This window comes from Hermetia illucens, chromosome 3 (genome assembly GCF_905115235.1).
Source record: "Hermetia illucens chromosome 3, iHerIll2.2.curated.20191125, whole genome shotgun sequence".
NCBI lineage: Eukaryota > Metazoa > Arthropoda > Insecta > Diptera > Stratiomyidae > Hermetia > Hermetia illucens.
In genome coordinates, this window is record NC_051851.1 from 151649632 (window position 1) to 151671129 (window position 21498).

The 21498-nt window shown below is 41.2% G+C and overlaps 1 protein-coding gene across 4 annotated transcripts in view; it reads right to left on the bottom strand.

Moving 5' to 3' along the window:
- The window catches only part of LOC119650749 (interferon-inducible double-stranded RNA-dependent protein kinase activator A homolog), a 25345-nt gene continuing 3847 nt past the window's right edge, over positions 1-21498 (bottom strand). For 2 of the 4 annotated variants that reach the window (XM_038053836.1, XM_038053837.1), the window contains 4 exons: positions 9364-9707; positions 9002-9284; positions 8016-8153; positions 1-2132 (listed from right to left, as the gene is read on the bottom strand). In XM_038053836.1, coding sequence (XP_037909764.1) covers positions 1884-2132; positions 8016-8153; positions 9002-9284; positions 9364-9707 — 1014 coding nt within the window. In that variant the 3' untranslated portion in view covers positions 1-1883. The remainder of the gene's footprint in view (positions 2133-8015; positions 8154-9001; positions 9285-9363; positions 9708-21498) is intronic. The other 2 variants (XM_038053838.1, XM_038053839.1) reach the window with 2 other exon arrangements.

Sequence of the window (21498 nt, forward strand, 5' to 3'; positions counted from 1 at the left end):
TTTTCCACATTATCATTTTACTTTATTTGAATTTTCCACAATGATATTTATGATTATGATTACTTATGTGAACATAGTATGTTAGTCGAATGATCTTACACTGGAGATACGTGACGTGTACAGAAAAAAAAAAGTATCAAACATATATAGCGACATGTACTGATATCCAAGCATATTTATGTATTGTTGACGAAAATTCAGAATTAAATGTTTAACGCAAGATAATATTTCATTGCATTTTAGTCTCAATCTGATAAGTTTGATGAATTGTTTTAATGGGACTAAGTGAATTGGTTTTATCACTAAATGTTTGTAAAAATTCCAAATAAATTACTGTGTAATGTGCTTGCTCGAATCGTAATGTATGAATCCAAGCTTTTTGTTTTTCTATTTCATCTTGAGGGGAGGTTTTTAAGTAATTTGATTACTTGTTTGTGTTTCCATAAGTCTATTTTTTTCTGTTGTGAGTCAGCTTCGACATGATCTTTACAAAAGAAAAGAAGGTAAGAACCGATTTATGTGCAATATCTGTTTATTCACTAATTCTAATCAATTTGATAAAACCACGTCTTCAAGTGATTACTACTCAGGTTTCTTTAACAATTGTATAAGAATATAAATAGAAAATGGTTTGGTAAATTCGCCTTTTGACTGCAATCCAATAAAATTTGCGGAAATATCCGCATTGCTTGTTAGTAATATATTTTTTTATTTTCACAAAACTTTTTTTTTTTTCTCTTAACTAAAACGAGAAGAATAAAATTATAATAATTACAACCTCTGTACTTTGCATTAAAATAATGTTACTTCCTCTATCGTTTCTCTTTGAATATTTGTTAAGGATCAAAAGCAAAAATTAAGCAAATTACAATCACATCGCGCATGTGATCATATCAAGTGTACACATACCTATATGTCTACATATGAAATATTCAAAAGAAAAATAATCGAAAATAATATATGGACACGACCTTATTTCTATGCAAAGTATAGCTTGTACAGAATGCCTGGCTGCTGCACGCCTGCAAGGACCTTCGGTTTATATGTTGCAAGCCGTCTTCATATTTGCCGGTATGCATAATTCTCTCCTTTCAATATGAATTCCCAACAAACATACTCGCAAATATTCTACAACTATGTCAGCAGTGGCCCGGTTCGCTTTTCCAACGTCTCCTTAATTATCTATGTATGATGTTGTCTTTAATTAGATTTTCAACATTATCCAGAGTTTACAGAGATTTGCATTATCCAAACTTAATTTATGTACTCGGAAACAATTTTCATTGTACGTACGTAGAGCTAGCCTGATCTACTTTGCATTACAAGTTTCATGTGTATGTAGTTATGTTTGCATTCATTGCTACTTAGTAATCGCAGTTTAGTGTTTATTCAAGACATGCATTTGACGCAGTAGAAATACGTGAGTTTCGAAATTACTTTCACAATTCTTCCTAAATTACTAGAGCTAAATTTCGAGATATTCCGTTGTGAAAATGTTTGATATTTAGAAACCTAATCTTGGGACTCATTAAAACAAATCAATAACGTTTAATTCGGCTGAGAATGCAGTCTGGATTCCACTAAAATTTCATAATTTCTCTCTTTCATAAAACAATTACTGTAACTTTTGGGATGTTTTCAAACAGATTTCAACACGTCCAACTGCATTTCATGAATATAACTTAAAGAAAATCGTGGAGACGCCCTAACAGATCCAATAAAACTCTGGTGATTTTAAATTATGTACGAGAAATATTGACGAGTTTACTGTATTTTTGCTGTATCTCTCTCAATATTTTTTTTGTTCATTTTCAAGGAAAAAATTGCAATTATTATCAGCATCATACATTTGCTTTCCTCTCAATACACATTAGTTGTTACGTTCATTTTATTGTCATTATTTTTAAATACTCGAGAGCATTTCGTGCAGCACTCGATTGGGCTTCCTTTGATGTAGCCCCCGATCCATGGCATACAGCCACTGGTAATGTTGATAATTGGACAAGACATTGGAAACGACCGGAATACGTTTTCTCTTCAATATCAACGTATGTCACTTCAAAATGATGTTCAGCAGCAATTTCTTCGAGGAATTGAACGAAATTGACATCTTTATTATTGAGACATGTTGTCTGAAAGTAGAAAAAAATATAGGGAATTTAGTTTAATCGAAATTTGTTTGTATTTGAGATAAAATTATTTTCAGGTTGATGTATTCTAAGCAATTAAACTAACTAAATGTTCGAAATTTCACTTTTTAACAGAATATCTGGAGAAAATCGAGACCCTCCTCCTGAATTTGACCCAAAGCCTTTTCTTTATTCCCCGCACCATATACCAACGTCTCACAAATTTTCACCCTACACCCTACAACAGAAAGTGGAGGGAGATTTGCTTCATTGTTTTTCATTTGATTTTCATTCATAAGAATTTTTACTTGACGATTTCACGGCGGCCCGACATACCAATCGCCTGAATGAATTCCGTCACACCCGATTTACTCGGAAACGGTTGAACCAATTGTCACGAAATTTGATGAGAAGGTGTGATCCGTGAACCCGTTTACATGTGGCAAGTGCCGTCATTTTGTGTTGAGTGTGGGGGAGAGCTCTCCATACATGCGAAGGAGGCGTGTACATTTTTTTTCATAGAATATGGTCATGTGGGGTATCAAATGAAAGGAATCGATTAGTACTACTACGGAACTGATCTTATTTCCTATATTGGGTGAAAAACAGGGGAGTAAGGGCTCAAAATGTATGCCCAAAAAAAAAACTCGTTCTCAGAACAAATCCAGTCGAACAATCTGAAAAAATTACATGCATCTATACGAAATCTAGGCCCCAAAATACGACCCAAATAACGTTGATAATAGCACATTACTATATTTTAAAAAATTTACGCGAAAACTCCCCTTAATTTCATCCTAGAAATACAAGATTTGGGATTGAAATAAGGGATTACATGGAGCCAAGCAGTACACTGCAGGATAGGCTGACGCGGAACATAGCTCCCTGAGGCCAACCTATCTCTCTCTGAGAATGAGCTATCTCTCCTCTGGGGCGGTGCGTGCCTTTTCAGGGACCAAGCCTGACGTCTATCAAGACCGTTAGTGAGTGATAATAGCCACACCCTGTACGAGGCGATCCTACTATTAACAAAACGCTACGGATCTAGACTGGGGAGTCCAAAAACACCTCCCCCAATCCAGGGTGTTATGCGAACTGTGCCCATTGGATAGTTTGCAGTCGGGGGTAACTGACTGTAGTCGAACGGAGCCTCTCTGATACCTGGTCGCCTCAGTAAGTAAGTTAGACCTTACCGTGCTACAGGGGCCTATGGCACGGCGGACCTCCTAACCCCCATACTCGTGGGAATCAAATGAGTACAAACAAAAAAGAAAAGAAAACGAAAACCAACAAAGCGAGGCCAGTACCGCACAAAAACCGGTTAATCGAGCGGAGGCACATCTCCGAATTACTGACAGCCAGGTGATTACACCCAAGAAGGGAGAGTTGGAATGTCAACCAGTGGATCCAAGGTTAATATTGGTATACTACGTGGACAACAACCAACGAACGCCACTGCTCAAAGAGCAGGGACCAGAAAAAGCACGTCTGAAATAAATATAACAGACATCAGGAAGGAGACAGGTCTCAGTGACGCCGGTGTTAAATGGTACCTGCGCTATCTGAAGGAAGGCCTGAATCCAGAAGAGACCGTTAAGAAGGTTCAGGACAGACCTAAGCCATCTCTACCGAAGCCGAGAAAGCGCGGAGCAGCAGAGATCCGCCCGCATGAGATGAGGAGATAACCTGGGCAGGTCAGGAGTGAAGGCAGGACTCAGGAAGCCTGCTATTAGCTATGCTAGTGCGATCAAGGGCATTCGACTGGTCATACTGCCAAAAATGTTTCCCGAGCAAATACTCACTCGTGAGGAGCAGGAACCATTGAGGACCTTGTCGTCAGGCAGATGTGCAAGGGGTGGACTTTGAAATTTGTGCTCACAGGGATACGCTTTCGATCAGGCCTTATACTGGTGGACTGCGCGACGGAGGACACTGCAGAATGGTTTAGAATCATAGTTCTTAGATTGCCAGGCTGGGAAGGGGTGGAACTGTCAGCATGTGCTGGGGATAATACACTAGAAGCCCATATGGTGACAGTTTTTCTGTCAAAAGCCGCAACAATAGAAACGGAGGACCTTATGGGCCTCCTAATCGCCCATAATGAAGATCTCCATACACGACTATGAAGAGTCTTCAGGAGCCAGGTGGAGGAAAAGGGGGGGACTCCTCTTGTGAAAAACCAAGAGCTTGCATAATTCTTAAATGTAATTTAAAATACATATATCTTTCAAAGTTCTTAACCGGGGATTTGTGACTATCCAAGTCTCATTGGAAGCCGGGAGGAGCACTCGAGAGGCAGTCGTGGCATCGGGATACTTCCTAGGAGAAGAAATCCGGGCTCCACCGAAACAAGTAGCAAAACTGACGAAGTATTGTCAGAAGAGGGCGTTACCACTTCTCCTTGGCTGCGATGCCAACGCCCACCACGAAGTCTGGGGAAGCAGTGACACGAATCGTAGAGGTGAGTTCCTTCTTGAATTTATTCTTAGCAATAAGTTAGAAATATATAACTTAGGGAACACTCCAATATCTGTGACCAACACTAGACAGGGGGTACTAGACATAACTCTAGGAAATACTTTAATGAACGGAATGATCAGGAATTGGAGGGTATCGGATGAACACAGGATAATCAGATTCGACATTGAGGGATTGGGATTGGGCAACAACATTGCCCACCTTCAAGGGGGTGGTGACATCAAGAGTAAACTGGAACTAGAAACAGTGGTGGAAAACCTCAACACAGTCGTCATTGACGCATATGAGGCCAGCTGTCTGGCTAAGACAGTTAAGTCATCAAGGTATGTACCATGGTGGAACAGGAACCTGGCCAGACTGAGAACAAAGGTACGAAACCTCTTCAACCAGGCAAAACAAACCGGGGACTGGCAGAGGTACAAAAATTCACTGACTGTTTATAGCAACGCGATTAGGGAAGCAAAACGGAACAGCTTCAGAGAATTCTGTGAAGAGATCGAATAGAGCACAGAAGCAACCCGGCTGTACAAGGCTGTAGCCAAAAACAAAGGAATATCCTGTGTCTGTTTGAAGAAGGAAAATGGGACATTTACCGAGAATGAGGAGGACAGGGTACACGTGCTTCTCAGAACTCATTTCCCGGTGTCCTACCCCACGGTGGCAGGCGACAACATTCTACCTGACACCCCAACAATGAATAAAAGGAGAAGAAACGAGAACTGGAAACTAGCAAAAGAAGTATGCTCAGAAGCTAGGCTAAGGTGGACAGTGGAAACTTTTAAATCACTGAAATCTCCCGGAGTAGATGGCATTTTCCCAGCATTAATCTAGAGAGGCCTAGGAATTATCTTAGAGTCTCTTCTGAGGGTGGTTAGGGGGAACATAGCAGTGGGATACATACCAAGGGCATGGAGACGGGCAAAAGTGGTCTTTATTTCGAAAGCGGATAAAAAGGATCTTTTCACCCTAAATCTTTCAGACCAATTTGCCTAACATCGTTCGTACTCAAAACGGTGGAGAAGGTCATAGACAACTATATTAGAACTAACGTTCTAAAGCGTAATTCCCTGCATCACTGTCAACACGCTTACCGGGCAGGATGGTCAACTGAAATTGCTCTGTATCAGCTGACAGAGGTACTACGGGATGCCATAGAAACCAAAGAAATTGCACTGTGCGCGTTTTTGGATATCGAAGGAGCATTCCACAACACATCCCACACAGAGATACAAGATGCCTTGAGCCGCAAGGGAGTGGGAAACACCCTAGATGGGCAAAATGCTAGAAAGCAGGCAAATAGAAGTACCGACATGTACAAATTCTATTGTCATCAACACTACTCAAGGCTGTCCGCAGGGTGGGGTACTATCGCCGCTGATATGGAGTATGGTAGTGGATGAACTCTTAGATATGTTAACAAATACTGGAATACAAGTCCAGGGTTACGCGGACGACATTGTTTTAATCTGTAAGGGCAAATATGAAGATACCTTATGTGATAGAATCCAAACTGGACTAAGGGTTACTAGTGCCTGGTGCAGGAAGGTGGGACTACGGTTCAACCCAGCCAAAACCTCCATAGTACCATTCACTAGGAGGCGTAAGCTTGATCACCTGAGTGCCATAACATTACATGATACGGGGATGAAACGAGAAACAGAGGTCAAATATTTGGGAATTACGGTATACCAAAAATTACTCTGGAAGATAGATGTCGGAAAGCCACGAGAGCTCTGATGACTTGTAGATCTATAGCAGGAAAAAATGGGTTTGCAGCCCGAAGATACTACTTTTGATATATACTGCAATAGTAAGGCCAATGATTACCTATGGAGCGGTAATCTGGGCAGAAAGAATCGAATTCAGCACACAAGCCAGGGAATTACATAAGCTCCAAAGGCTGGCTTGCGTGTGTATCAGTGGGGCAATGAGGACATGTCCAACGGCATCCCTGGAGGTCCTTCTGGGGTTAACTCTTCTCCATCTGCATATACAGATGCAGGCAAGGAGGGCAATATTCAGGATGGCCGATAGTATCAGTGAGGCGGGGAGCTGCCTAAATCGAAGGAAGATTGATATTCTTTCTAGGCGGTATCCCGAATTACTGATACCAAGGGATAACATGATAACGAGGTTTCACTTCGATAAGAAGTTTGAAACACGTTGGAGTAACAAGGCAAACCGGAAGAGCGTGGCTGCGACATATGGCTTAACCCAGCAACTGATTACTTGGTACACTGACGGATCCCAACGGAAGGCAACGAGGCAGCGGACGAACCAGCCAAGAAGGGAGCAGGGACGCCTTTACACGGGCCAGAACTCCTCTGTGGAATCGGAAAAGGTTTCATGGCTATGACTCTAAAAAATGAAGAGGAACGGTTGAGGGAACTATACTGGGCGGGCCTACCAGGGATGGAGCAGTCCAGGGTGCTTATTGGAGGATACGAACCAATGCGCACAAAGGATTGCCTAAACCTCACCAAAAAGAACCTCCGAATCATAGTGGGAATTTTCACTGGTCATTATCGGCTGAACTATCACCTAGGGAAGCTAGGGATATCTACGGACCCTGCCTGCTGGTTTTGAGAGGAGTATGATAAAACCTCTATAGACGTCCTGGGAGAGTGTCCGGCACTTGTGCAAAGTAGGTCGAGGCATCTGAGAGAACACTTATTACCAGATGCAAAGCTGAAAGATCTGGAAGTAGGGAACGTACTAAAGTTCCTAACGGTTATAGGTCTGCTTGAGATACTATGATCAATAGGTACACTATAACCAGTAAAAGGGGTACAATAGTTCTTTAAGGACGCGGTGCGATTTTCCTTTACAAAATGATAATAAAGGGATTATGTAGATGCGTCAGTATTTTAGTGCTGATGTGCTCGAACTGTAGCGGGTAGCATCACATCCACTAACGGAAATTCTACGATACATAAACGAATCCGGTATATTTCGTTAGACGAGAGAATCGAGTAAAATGGACCACTAGGGCCTGAGTGCTCAGAGGCTTTCCCTCTCCATCACCTCAAACACACACACAAGGCAGGCCTAGACCGTATACCGATTGTTGTTGACAAGGAATTTATAAATACAGAAGAAGAAAAAACTGTAAGCATTAAGACTTCAGCATTCATAAATAACTCTGAGGACGACTATAACTGGAAACATATTAATCGGTTTTCCATCTTTCAACTAAGCTGAAGTATCCCCTTGTGAATATAAATATCTCATGAGAGATTCGAAAATACATTTGTTAGCAGAAACTTTGTCGACTTTTCGATTAAACACACAAAAGAATGACTAAGAACTCACAAGCTTTCTTAGTTTTCCTAACTACTTGAAACGAACTAAGCAAATACTTCATTGCATCCACAAAAATACAGAATAAGAATAAAAACATCACTTTACCTGCAATTTCGATAATTTCTCTCCGGTTGAAGCTTTCAGCGTCTTATGGAATTGCGCTACTTTATGACTGTATGCATCTGTTAAGACTTGTATATGAGCCTCTTTAAGATCCGCATATCGATTCAAGACAACACGATTCTACAAAGACACACAATTTTTTTATTAGCGTTTTGAAGCAAATTTGAAAAAGATTTTATGTTTTATATTGGATTCAACTACTGTAAGATATAGGATACGACAAATTGTGTGTTTCTGTATAGGGAAGGATCAGCTACAAGGTTTTTGATTTTCCAACTATCTTCTATTGTCTGTAGAGGTTTTCAGGCATACCCTGAGTATGTAATTGAAAACAAAGTAGTCAATAAAGTGTTGATTGTTGTGGAGAATCCCATTCAATGAAAATGGTCGCTCCAAACTATTTACATCGAAAGCAAAGAATTCAAACGTAGACTGCTGTGTAGCTGTAGAATTCACAACGTAGAGCAAATAAAACGATTCATTACTTAAGACAAAGCAGACCATTTTTAATTCAAAATAGTAACTACAAAGTATCTGCTCGGTCGTTTTCGAGTTTTGAGATTAGAATAATAATTAAAGATGCGGTTGGCATATTTATACCACCAATCAGTGGCTCTACTTCTCAATGAGACCAAAGTCCTTCATCCTTATGCTATGCTTATTACGAGGACTGTAGAAATAATGAAAATACTTCTTCTATTACAGTATTTCGAGGTTCTGCACTGCTTCAATTAGCGGCTGAACTGTTTTCAACTTAAACGAAAAGTGGCATTTATTATAACATCGCAATCTTTTAATCAGGATACGTTTTATTAGAAATCGGTCTCCGAGTCTAGCTAAACTTGAATGTTTAGAGGACATGGGGAAGGGCACACACTATTTCACGAGGATATTTGTATACAGTTTACAAATGGATGTTAGAAAAGGACTCTTAAGCGTGAGTGAGTACATACATAGTGAGTACTTACTTCTTCATTGACATTTTCATCTACGATTTGATTAATTTGATTTGGATCCAGGGGATTTTCCTGCAATCGCGTCCACATCTTGTGCGCTGCCATCCTTTTAGCGATTTTTTTACTTTTTCCTTTTCCAGTTTCACGATACTTCAATATCGTACATGCAATAGTGAACTGTCGTTCATGGGGCAATCCTACTTCCATTTCCGTTTCATACGTCGGTGGGGGCCAACGTCGTGCCATGCACATCTCCTGGAGTAGGCCGATTGGATTGCCTAGAACCTCATCATAACTAGAGGAAAAATAATATTGAAGTATTTATACCAATTGCTGGCTAACACAAAAATCAGCTCCAAATAGAGAATACTCACTTGTTCCCTCCAATTGGGGTACTTTCTCCATCACCATTTGCGCTCACGGTTTGTGTCATATTTCCACTTGAATGATCTGGTACCACAACACCTGTCATTTTATCAATTAATGCCTTAGCAGCGGCATGCTTAGCTTCCTTCTTGGAACGACCAGCGCCCATAGCGGTAAAAGGTACATCTTTATCGTTAAAAGAAACACGATAACGAAATGTTGGTTCATGTATTGCTCCTTCGATTTGAACTAATTCGTAACTTGGTGTAATACCACGTCGACTTAATAACTCTTGTAGAATAGAAACTGGCGTTTTCATAGCCATACTTGGTATTTCCTGTTGTGGGTATTGCTGATATATTTCTTAGTTTTAGTAAAAAATATGAAAACGCAAAACGTACGAAGAGAAAAAAATTGTGTGTTGAAACTAAAACAAAATCAAATACTTTTGTAGCCACGTTACAAATGAATGTGCACAGAGCGTGAAATGTTGAAAGCATAAAAGTACTTGCTGTTATCTACCAGGTATTGTTATAAAAAGCGAAAGTGAAATAATGGAGAGAACAGTTACTAGCAATTATATTTAATGATCTTTGAGCCTTTGACAAAGAATCTAATGTGATTCATACACTTCATATTTCTAAATGAAAGAAATAGTCCAGCTAATCGACAAAAAACACGAACAAAGGTCAAAAACTAGGCAAACAACAATGCTGGCTGAGTCATATGGGATTGAGCTAGAAATTTACAAGTTCTAAAATAACTGAGTAATAATGTGTATGCCTTGGAAGGACTCTTTGTTTGGGAGTTTCGACCATCGTAGTCGACGACGCTTAACTAAAATATACGATTTATCGCGCGGTAACATAAAAGTCAAAGGGTAGTAAAGGTTCCAGGGCGAAACGTGGATTGGTACCCACAATGGAGCATAAAATCTAGGAAACGTCTGCTGAACCAACATCAACAGCTCAACTACCAAACCCTATCTCTACCTTCACGTGGTGACCGCAGAGAGCTCCTTCTTAACGAAAAGCTACAGACGGAGAAGCATGAAGGCGAATCACCCAAAAAGGGGACAAATTGTGCTAACTGGTCCTCCAGGTTGGGGGTTGGGTAGGGTACATAGAAAACAACTTGTTCCCAAAACGAATAACTTGTTACGAAGCCAAAATACGAACCCGGCAACGACAACGGAATAACGGTTTGTGCATTTTCTTATAGAATGTACGCTCCCTGTACAGAGATGAAGCTGCCAAGTAGCTAGCCGATATTCTGTCCCAATAAAGGGCTGATGTAACAGTGTTGCAGGACAGAGATCGATTTCCTGGAGGAAAGTCGCTACACCATATATTATAGCGGCCATCCAGTAAACCCTGTGTTTCTTAGTCAGCCAAAAAATGAAACCTGCTGTTATCGGCTTTGAAAATAGAAGCGAAAGGCTATGCACTCTGCGTTTGCAAGGTAAATTTAAAAATTTAAACGTTCACGACCCTACAGAGGAGACTGCAGTGTCGGAGAAGGATACTTTCTACAAGGCAGTTGAACGGACCCTTCAAGCCTGTCCCAAGTATGATATCAAAATCATACTTGGAGATTTCAACAGGCAAGTAGGGACGGAGCCCCTATTCAGACGACACGTCGACTCCCACAGCTTACATAGGGATCCCAATGTCAACGGACTGCGGATTTTTCAGTTAGCAATATCGCATGAAATGATTGTTGGAAGTACCTGCTTTGCGCGGTAAGCGGTCCACAAACACACGTGAGCCTCTCCAAGCGGGACCACTTTTAACCTCCAACCAACCACGTGCTGATTGAAAGCCGTCACCTATCAGCCTTAATGAATGTCAGAACATATAGAGGGGCCAATATAGACTCGGACCACTATCTCGTTGGCATGGTGCTCCGTGCTCGAATTACAACACCATCCAGAATCCCCTCTGACAATCAGGTGAGAGTTAACACTGACGCCATCCACAACACAGCCCTTCGCGACACCGATAAGAGGGAAATGGATGCCGCAATAACCGCAGGCAACAGATGTCCTGGAGATGAAGCATCAACAAATGACCTTCACAACCACCTGAAGAGCGTTATTATTGATACGGCCCAATTACACCAAGCAGTTCATCAACTGATGCTCAAGGTGTGGGACAGCGAATCAATGCCTGACGACTGTCAACGAATCATTATCTGTCCCAAACATAAATAGGAGGATATCAGGCAGTGCAACAATTATAGAGGTATCACATTGCTGAGTACCATCTATAAGATGTTATCCGCTATCTTGCTAGGCCGGATAGTCCCATACGCCCAAAACATCATCGGCCAGGCAAATCAGCAATAGATCAGATTTTCTCTCTGCGGCAAGCGATCGAAAAACTGTTGGAATGTGGAAATCAGTTGCATCATATTTTCATCGACTTTAAAGCCGCCTATGACAGCATAGCCAAAGTAAAACTGTACACGGCCATGAGAGAATTCGATATCCCGACGAAATTGATAAGATTGACTATACTAACCCTGACCAATGTGCGGGGCCAAATAAAAGCGGCAGGATCACTCTGGAGACCATTCAGCATCAATAAAAGTCTAAGACCCTGGAGAAACTGATTCGCGATGCAGGTGTAAATGCGGGAGGTACCATCCTCTTCAAGTGCACACAACTACTGGCCTATGCTGACGATATTGACGTTATGGGAAGAGGGAGGAACCCGAGATGTACAGTCTACCTTCATCTAGATCAAGCAGGCGGCACCAGATCTCAGGCTGCAGATTAATGAAGACAAGACAAAGTACATGGCGGTAATGTCAGCACCACCAAAAACCAAAGAACCAACAGCATCAAATGGCAATAGTCAAACGAGAAGAATAAAGATAGGAGACTACAACTTTGAGACAGCTGAAAACTTCTCCTACGTAGGGTTGATAACCACAACCGAAAACAGCTGACAACATGACTATAAAACTCGTGCACATTTGTTAAGCTTATTTCAGCTTACAAAACTGTTTCGGGTTAAAGCTCTTACTGTGCAAGCCTATCATCTTGCCAGTCCTAATGTACTCCTCGGAGGCCTGGGTTCTTTATAAAAAAATTGCGAACTCTTGACTGCATTCGAGAGAAGAATCCTCCAAAGAACAGGCCCCCTACATGAGGATGGACGATTCCTTAGCCTACATAACGACGAAATCTATGAGCGATACCACGGCCGTCTGGCTGTGTATAAAGTCCGGCTCAACAGCTTGCGATGCGGGTTACGTAATCCGCATGGATGAGGATGATCCTGTCTGGAAGGTGTATAAGGGGATTATCTATGGTAGAAAAAAAAGACGAGGCAGACCCTGCCTGAGATGAAGCGATGGCGTTGGTCCGGACGCCAGACAGCTCTTAGGGATATCGAATTAATGGACCTCCGCGCAAAACCGGGGTGTCTGGTGTTCCTTACTAACGCAGGCCTAGACTGGATACCGGTTGTTGCGCCATTGGTGATGATGATAAATGCTAGAGATATTTGCAAGGGACGTTCTCTTGACCTGGAAATTGCTTAAAAGATGCTTCCGAATCCAGGGTTTCGGTCCAGACTGAAGCATTGCAATATAGGGTGATCCAACTGTCGGTTAATTTTTGATCCAGGGAATGTTATGTTGTCAAATGTGGTGAGTCGGTCGCCGAGGCCACACGTATACGTTGCTTTGATCAGAGAAGTTGTCGGAGATAAGAATGTGTTCATATTATGAACGAATTTGTTAGGTCGTCGTTACTCACTAAGCTTACCTCAACGCCACTAAAGTCGAGGAAGCAATAAAACGAATGTAATCGGAAAAGCAACATTGCAGCTGAGCTTTGAAAAACGAAGAACTGGTAGTCGAAATTGTGGCTCAATGAGTTTTTCAACCGGGTTATTGAAAATTGTAGAACACACACTGGCACGACCGTTCCAATTTGGAAAAGGAAAGACAGTTCATCAGAATATTGAAATTCCAATCTGGTTGCTGTTCCTTACCATAAAGATTTTTGAACGCATTCTTGGGAAACGCAATGGCGACATCGTTCAAATAACCGTGAACCAAGACCTGCGGAACTATTGATGCAATACACGCAGCGCGGTTGCTAATGGAGATATTCTGCATCAACCTCTCTAACGTTGGGTTTCGTAGGCTAACAAACAGATAGCGCTATCAGTATTAAATCCATATAATTTAAGCTGAGACTCTAAAGATATCAAAGAAACATGTTGGACATATTGTGCATTAATGTTTGGGTATGCGAAAGCTCTGTCCAAAGTGGATGCCGCACAAGCTCACCATCGACCAAAAACAACGAGTTGACGATTCTGAGTTGTGTTTCAGGCTCTTCCTCCATAAAAAACCGAATTTATGCATCGATATGTGACAATGGATGAAACATGGCTTCATTATTTTACACCAAAATCAAAACGATCGCTATATGAGTAGACTGCATGTGGCGAACCGACTCTAAAGCGTGCAAAGACGCAATAATCGGCTGGCAAGGTTATGGCATCAGTATTTTGGGATACGAATGGTATAATTTCCGTCGACTATTTTGAGAAGGGGAAAAACCATCAACAGGGACTATTACATAGCGTTATCGGATGAAATCGCAGAAAAACCGCTCAATTTAAAGAAATAGAAAGTGCACAAATCAATGAAGACGATGGCAAAATTCAATGAATTCGGCTTCGAATTGCTTCCGCATCTACCGTATTCTCCTGATCTAGCTTCCAACGACTTTTTCCTGTTCTCGGACCTCAAATTTAGCGACGATGAAGAGGTCCATTTTGAGGCTAAAAGGTATTATAGGTCTTATATAAAAATGGTATTGAAAAATTGTATGACCACTATAAACGTTGTATCGCCCCCGAAGGCAACTATATTGATAAATAAAATCAAATTTTATCAAAAAATATTCTTTTCTATGTTAGCCTACGAACTTTTCAGTCCAACCCTGTCATTCTGGATGGGCAAAATGCTAGAAAACAAGCAAATAGAAGTACCGACAGGTACAGGTTCTATTGTCATGAACACTACTCAAGGTTGTCCACAGGGCGGGGTACTATCGCCGCTTATGTGGAGTATGGTAGTGGATGAACTCCTGGACGTGCTAACAAATACTAGAATACAAGTCCAGGGTTACACGGACGACATTGTTTTAATCTGTAGGGGCAAATATGAAGATACCCTATGTCATAGAATCCAAACTGGACTAAGGGTTACTAGTGCCTGGTGCGGGAAGCTAGCACTGCGGATCAATCCAGCCAAAACCCCCATAGTACCATTCACTAGGAGATGTAAGCTTGATCACCTGAGAGCCATAAGGTTACATCATATGGAGGTGAAACGAGAAGCAGAGGTCAAATATTTGGGAATTACGCTAGACCAAAAATTATTCTGTCGGAAACACTTGTCGGAAAGCCGCCAGGGCTCTGATGACCTGTAGGTCCATAGCAGAAAAAAATGGGGTTGCAGCCCGAATAAATACTGCAATAGTAAGACCAATGATTACCTATGGAGCGGCAATCTGGGCAGAAAGAACTGAACTCAGCACACAAGCCAGGGAGTTAAACAAACTCCAAAGCCTGGGTTGCGTGTGCAGCAGTGGGGCAATGAGAACATGGCCAACGACATCCCTGGGGGTCCTTCTGGGATTAACCCTTCTTCATCTGCACATACAGATGCAGGCAAGGAGGGCAATATTCAGGATGGCCGGGAGTATCAATGAGGCGGAGAGCAGTCTAAACGGAAGGAAGATTGATATTATTTCTCAGTGGTATCCCGAATTACTGATACCAATGGACATACCATAACGTTTCACTTTGTTAAAAAGTTTGAAATACGTTGGAGTAACAAGGCAACTGGGAGAGCGTGGCTGGGACATACGGCTTAAATCAGCAACTGATTACTTGATACACTGACGGATGCCTCACAGCAGGAGTGGGTCCGGTGTCATTGGTTCAAGGAAAATGTACTTCGAGCCAATGGGCAGCATTGAATATTCCAGGCGGAAATATACGCCATAGACAGATGTGCCTCCTTTAATATCTAAGGGAACTACAGGGGGTAGAACAATGCTACTCTCACCGATAGCCAAGCAGCAATCAAGGCACTTAGGTCCAACCAGGTGAACTCTAAACTGGTATGGGAATTCCTTGAGAGACTGAATACACTCGGTTCGTCCAAGAAGGTCTGTATACTTTGGGTTTCAGGCCATACTGGGTGTAAGGAAAGAGGCAGTAGATGAACTAGCCAAGGAGAGGGCAGAAACGCTTTTACACGGGCCAGAATCCTTCTGTGGAATCGGAAACACACTAAGAAATGAAGATGGACGGTTGAGGGAACTATACTGGGCGGGCCTACCAGGGATGGAGCAGTCCAGGGTGCTTATTGATAGATACGAATTTTTACTGCTCACTGTCGGCTAAACTATCACCTAGGGAAGCTAGGGATATCTACGGAAACTGCCTGCAGCTTTTGTGCGGAGTAAAACCTCTGCATACGTCCTGGGACCGTTTCCGGCACTTGTGCAAAGTAGGTCGAGGCATCTGGGAGAACACTTAATACCAGATGCAACGATGAAAGATCTGGAAGTAGGGAATATACTAAAGTTCCTCCTGGTTGTTTTTTGTGTCAGTTATAAAGAACTTCCTTAGCTACAAACTCAGAAAACTCTAAAGTACTGCGCCATTTATTGATTAAACCTTAATAGTGTTTAGTTGGGATATTAGTCTCCCTTTCACAACACGACATCTTTTACGGGGAAACTGTTTCCTTTTTTCCCTAAATATAGTCAAAATGACGCGAGATCCAAGGGACAATTCCTTTATTGGTTTCACTAGTTCAAAATTGACAAGTTTCCTTCTGTCCTCTCGCACTGTTTGAGATGCTTTGACCAATTAGTAACTGGAAAAACAGGGTAACGTAGTAAAATTTAGCTAGTTGGGCGAAATTCAGGAAGAAATCTAGTGTGCAAGTGATAAGACGAATTCAACACTACAGGCACGCATGCTTCGAAGAAACAGAAACTACCGCAAATAATATAGAAACGATTTTAATTTTTTACAACGTATTGCAGAGAAATCCTGTTAAAGATATCCCTTAATTACCTTAAATTAGTGAAACTCCATACCCTAGGAATTAGATGGTTGTTTATTATAATGTGTGAGTTCGGATTGTATGTCTCTAACAAAAAAGGAATCATCTCGACTGATATTACCCTCAACCGGAGTGAAACAATCAGATTTGACGATTTCTACACTTTCACCCACCAAATTATTTCAATATTTCAGGAAACTGCCATTTTTCCATAGAATGGAAAGAAGAGATTATTGCTCACAGGATCGAATAAAGGGCTCGTTTCAAACGTAGCAATTTGAATAATATTGAGGTAGATGGAAAACTTCTTGGGGGCTGTATTATCACTATTCACTGCACCTTTCACTCTTAGCTAGTTGAAATTTTGATTTGGGTGGACAAGCAGATGAATTTAAAAAGGATTTGCTTTAAAAATGATCAAAATTTAGTTGTATATTCGTTCATCAGGAATAGTTACACTTTAAGTCCCCTAAAGGGACAGGAAAACTACTCATAAAGCATAAAGCAATTGGCACATTTTTAAAGTGAAAACTGTTGAATCAATAGATGCCTATAATCGACACTCACTATTTACGAACTTTTATTACTCCCAACCAGGGTTCAAACTAGCACACAATGTTATGAAATTCGTACGCCAGGCGAATTCGTACACTCATCCATCTGAAATTTTTCTGAATCTTAAGGTAAGCAATACGCAATGATGTTTTAAGTGTGGTGAATTCTGATTCAAGAGTCTATTTTTGATGAGTAACGTAATGTGAGAGGAAGAAACTTTTTTTTCGAATCAATTTAATGACACATCACATGAAATCGAACCAATTGAAAAACAACTGAGGGAGGATGGATCACTTTCACCTAATCAAAATATTTATTCCGTCTTGAACAATCGTATTTAATCTTGATAATTATAAAAGGAAAGATTATGTTCAAGTTTCTAACGAAGAAAGTGTCTTGAATGCATTTCAAGAGACTCTTACGTTCAATATGGTTGTTTTTACCTTTTATTGAAAATATTTCCTTCGACTTTCTTCCTAAAACGTTTTCTGGTGGGAAGTTAGAAATATATTTTCATATATCAGAAAAGTATTTCTTACAAGCGAATGAGGAGACTCATATTATTATACTCATTACAAGTGAAGATCTTGGATGGATTGGATGTGGATTAACTTAAAAGTATTCAGAGTAATTAATGAAGAATCGAAAATTAGCTAAATATTCGACAAAGTGCGCCGCGGAATCTGAATCGAAAGAAACCACCCAGGTAAGGCACCCTAAAAATCAGATAAAGTGAGCGATTTTAAGATAAAAATGTATTTTATCTATTGTCGGGATTGTTGTTGAATTCGCGAGATTTTATGAATCAAGATACTTCGAACGCCTAAATAGTGTAACGGAATTATAATCTACAGTTGTTTGTCAAGAGCAGGGATACAGCCATAGAGTTCTCTCCGTCCTGTGTTTCAGATTAGGCTCATTTAGGAGACAAGTTTTCACGCCAACTGTAGTCTGCCTGCATTGTAGCTATCGACATATTCATAGGGTGGTGAAAGGTAAAGAATATCAAAGCGTTTCGGAGGGAAGAAAATTAAAATTTTTTGAAGGTTTGATCAAAAGCCAATATATCAACAGGTTACCTACAGTCTTACAACAATAAATTGCTAGGATACCTAGGAAAAACAGGCTGATTTGGAAACCTTGGGTCAAAAATTACGGAGCATACTTCCAATCATTATTACTCACACGAGTCGCCTCTCCATGAATTTCCGGCAATAAACGAATGGGAAATCCATTACAAACCGTGCGCTCTAGTTATTTTGCTCATTATCTTCGTTAAAAAGGCAAAGAAAACACCACGAAGGGGAACTATTCTTAATATATTTTTGTTGTAAATTAAAATAAAGGGTATTTCGATAAAATTGGAGGAGCAAATGAAATTTGAAAACCTTTTGAGAAACAATTGGTATTTTGCTTTTCAACTACGGAGTGAAGATGTACCCCCCATTTTATATTTTTAATAGAATTCGAAAGTTTTTTTTTCAGGTATAATAAGTTTTGTGTCTCCATTGGCTCATAGCATTGACTCGAGGTATTTAAATCGCTCAGTTCTGTCATGGCAAATGGCATGTCCAGAACTGAGCCGTCAATGCTATCAGCCAATGGAGAACTGCGTAATGAAATTGCTTCACGCATCAACGCAACCTGGATGAAGTGATTTTTCAGTAAATTTCTAAAAGTTGGCAATATATTATTAGTAAGTTTATTTGAGCAGATATCGGAATGGGGTATATTTTGCAGTCTAGATTTCATCTAAGCGCACTTTCCTGATTTTTTTCGGATTTTTGGATTTTCGAAAATAAGTTAAACTGCACCTAAATTGGTGTCACTCACTGTATGCATGGGATTTCATAGTACCCACCTGTCCACCAAATTTCGTTCGGAACGGGACAAACTCTACCAACTAGACCTCCAGGTTGGTGTTTTTTTTTGGGGGTAGGTGAATGCATTTACGCACAGAGTGTTGGAATCCCGCAACGGTACATCGTCGGACTACCAACTAAACACCTTCTCATCATCAGAGACCTAGCCTGGAACCGATTGTTACATTACTTCGGACTAGTCCCTGAATTCTACCGCCCTGCGGAGCATTCAAATCAGCGAATTCCTTTCACCAACTGGAGGGGGAGGAGGAAGGGAACTGTCAGTTCAAGGAACCCCGTGCCATCTGGCTTCTCCACCGGACGAGCTCTACCTTTTTTGCAACGAGAAGGACCCGAACGTAATGGGCAACATTGTTCTACCTGTCAGCGCTCCTCAGCATCTCCTCGACAATGTTATCTGGAGAGAGATCCCCTATGTTTAAATAGAACTGTTCGAACCCCGTCCTACCTCCTACAAGAAAAAACAAGTCGGAATACCGGAAGCTCGCGCTTCGGGTATAAAGGTTTTGTGTTCATCTTATGTAAGAGACGCACATTTTTCTGTCCGTATATAGTTACAAATCCAACATAATCCTTCATATTTTTCCAAACTACGAGACATACGTACATATTAGAGCCATAGATATCACGCTCACCCTAAATAAACAAACTGCCTATTACCTACTGTACACATATATGCACGTATCTAAATTTATCGTACCCATATTTCCGATTTACGTCTTATATCTAACTGAATTAGGCACTACCCGCAAAGTTCATTAGCACGCATATATTATATACCTACATACAGACATGTCTGGTTGACAAATAACTAAAAAACTAAAAATAATTGTCTGCGACCCAATTCATAAGAATTCATTTCGTTGTGGTATTAACGAATTGATATGTGATGATGACGTCATGCGGGTTGTAGAGTGCACGAAATTCACAAAAAATTGTAAAGTTTCACCCCCTATAACTTTGTTAATAATAGTTGGATTTTATTCAAACTTGACCAAACTGTGTATTATATTCTTCATTACACACATGCCAAATTTTGTACTTCTGGGATGAACATAAGGGGGGTGCCGGGTAAATTTCTAAAATGTGGAAATATACTATTATTAACTTTATTTGTGCAGATATCGGAACCGGATATATTTTGAGGCCTAGATTTCGTAGAGATGCACCACTGTGATTTTTTTCAGATTTTTCGGTTTGATAGGTTCTGAGGACGAGACCTGTTACACTTTTTGTGGGTCATATTTTGAACCCTCACTCCCCTATGTTTCATATAATATCAAATATTGGACCAGATTCGAAAAGTACTAACTGAGACCTTTCATTTGATACCCTACATGGCTACATTCAGTGAAAAAAAAATTTGCACCCTCCATTCACATGTACGGGGAGCCCCCCTTAAACTTAACACAAGATGGCGCCACTTATTGCATGTAAAGGGATCACCAGATTACATAATCTCACCAATTTTCGTGACAATCGGTCTAGCCGTTTCGGAATAAATCGGGTGTGACAGACAGACAGACAGACAGACGGACAGACAGACACCGTCTCGATTCTAATAAGGTTTTGTTTCACACAAAACCTTAAAAATGTGATGGCCGTCGTCCACAACTTGTGCAGGCAAGACTGAAAACTTCCATGCCTTCTTAAGAACTGGGTAAGGAAATAGTTCCGATTCAGCCACGCACCTAAGTTTCCAATGAGCCGCGCAGCCCATCTGCCTCTAGTTTCACTTTGCCAAGTGAGTTGCCACTTTTCTAGGGCGCGTTGTCGTTCTTCACGGGCAACCACCTCCCCTGGGTCTTCTCCTTTGCGCTTGTATATGGCTTGACGCTCCTTAGCAGGAAGGGCAACGGGGATCACTCCATCACTCCACTCGCCATCACGTCCGCTTCAGAGACAGTGTGGTACGCAGACGCCACCTGCAAAACTCCCCGTCTCTGTACTTGCGGCAGACGCTTATGATATACCTCCTTGCCAACAGCGTCAGCCCACACTTCTGCGCCGTAGAGCAGGACTGACTGCGTTGAACTCATCAGGAGACGTAGGACCCCAATGTTTACCATTAGCCTACTTAACGCCGAAACTCCAGCTGCAGCCTTGTTCCATAGGTCCGATACATTTCTTTTTCCCCAATTTAATATATCGTGTCAATGCTATCAGCCAATGGAGAACTGCGTTATGAAATTGCTTCACGCATTAATACAATCTGGATGAAGTGGCGTTCCACAACTGTGATCGACGTCTCTTTAATCTAAAATTTACTGCAATGTCGTCCGTCCTGTCGTTCTCTATAGTTCTGAGCGTTGGCCGATTATATACGAAGATGTTGCGTTGGACTAATGGCGCGACACGTTTTCATCACATCCGAAATGAGAGTATCCGCGAGAGGAGTTGGACCGATGGTGGAGAAATTGTGTGAGAGGCGTCTTCGTCTGAACATCGTAGTCGATAGTAAGCGACCAAAAGGCCGGCCGAAACAGCGGTGGCTTGATATGCTGGATGGGGATTTAAAAACCTCGCAATTGCATCCAGATCAGGCACTTGATATAACCAAATGGCGAAACCAATCACGACGAGCCCATCCCGCTT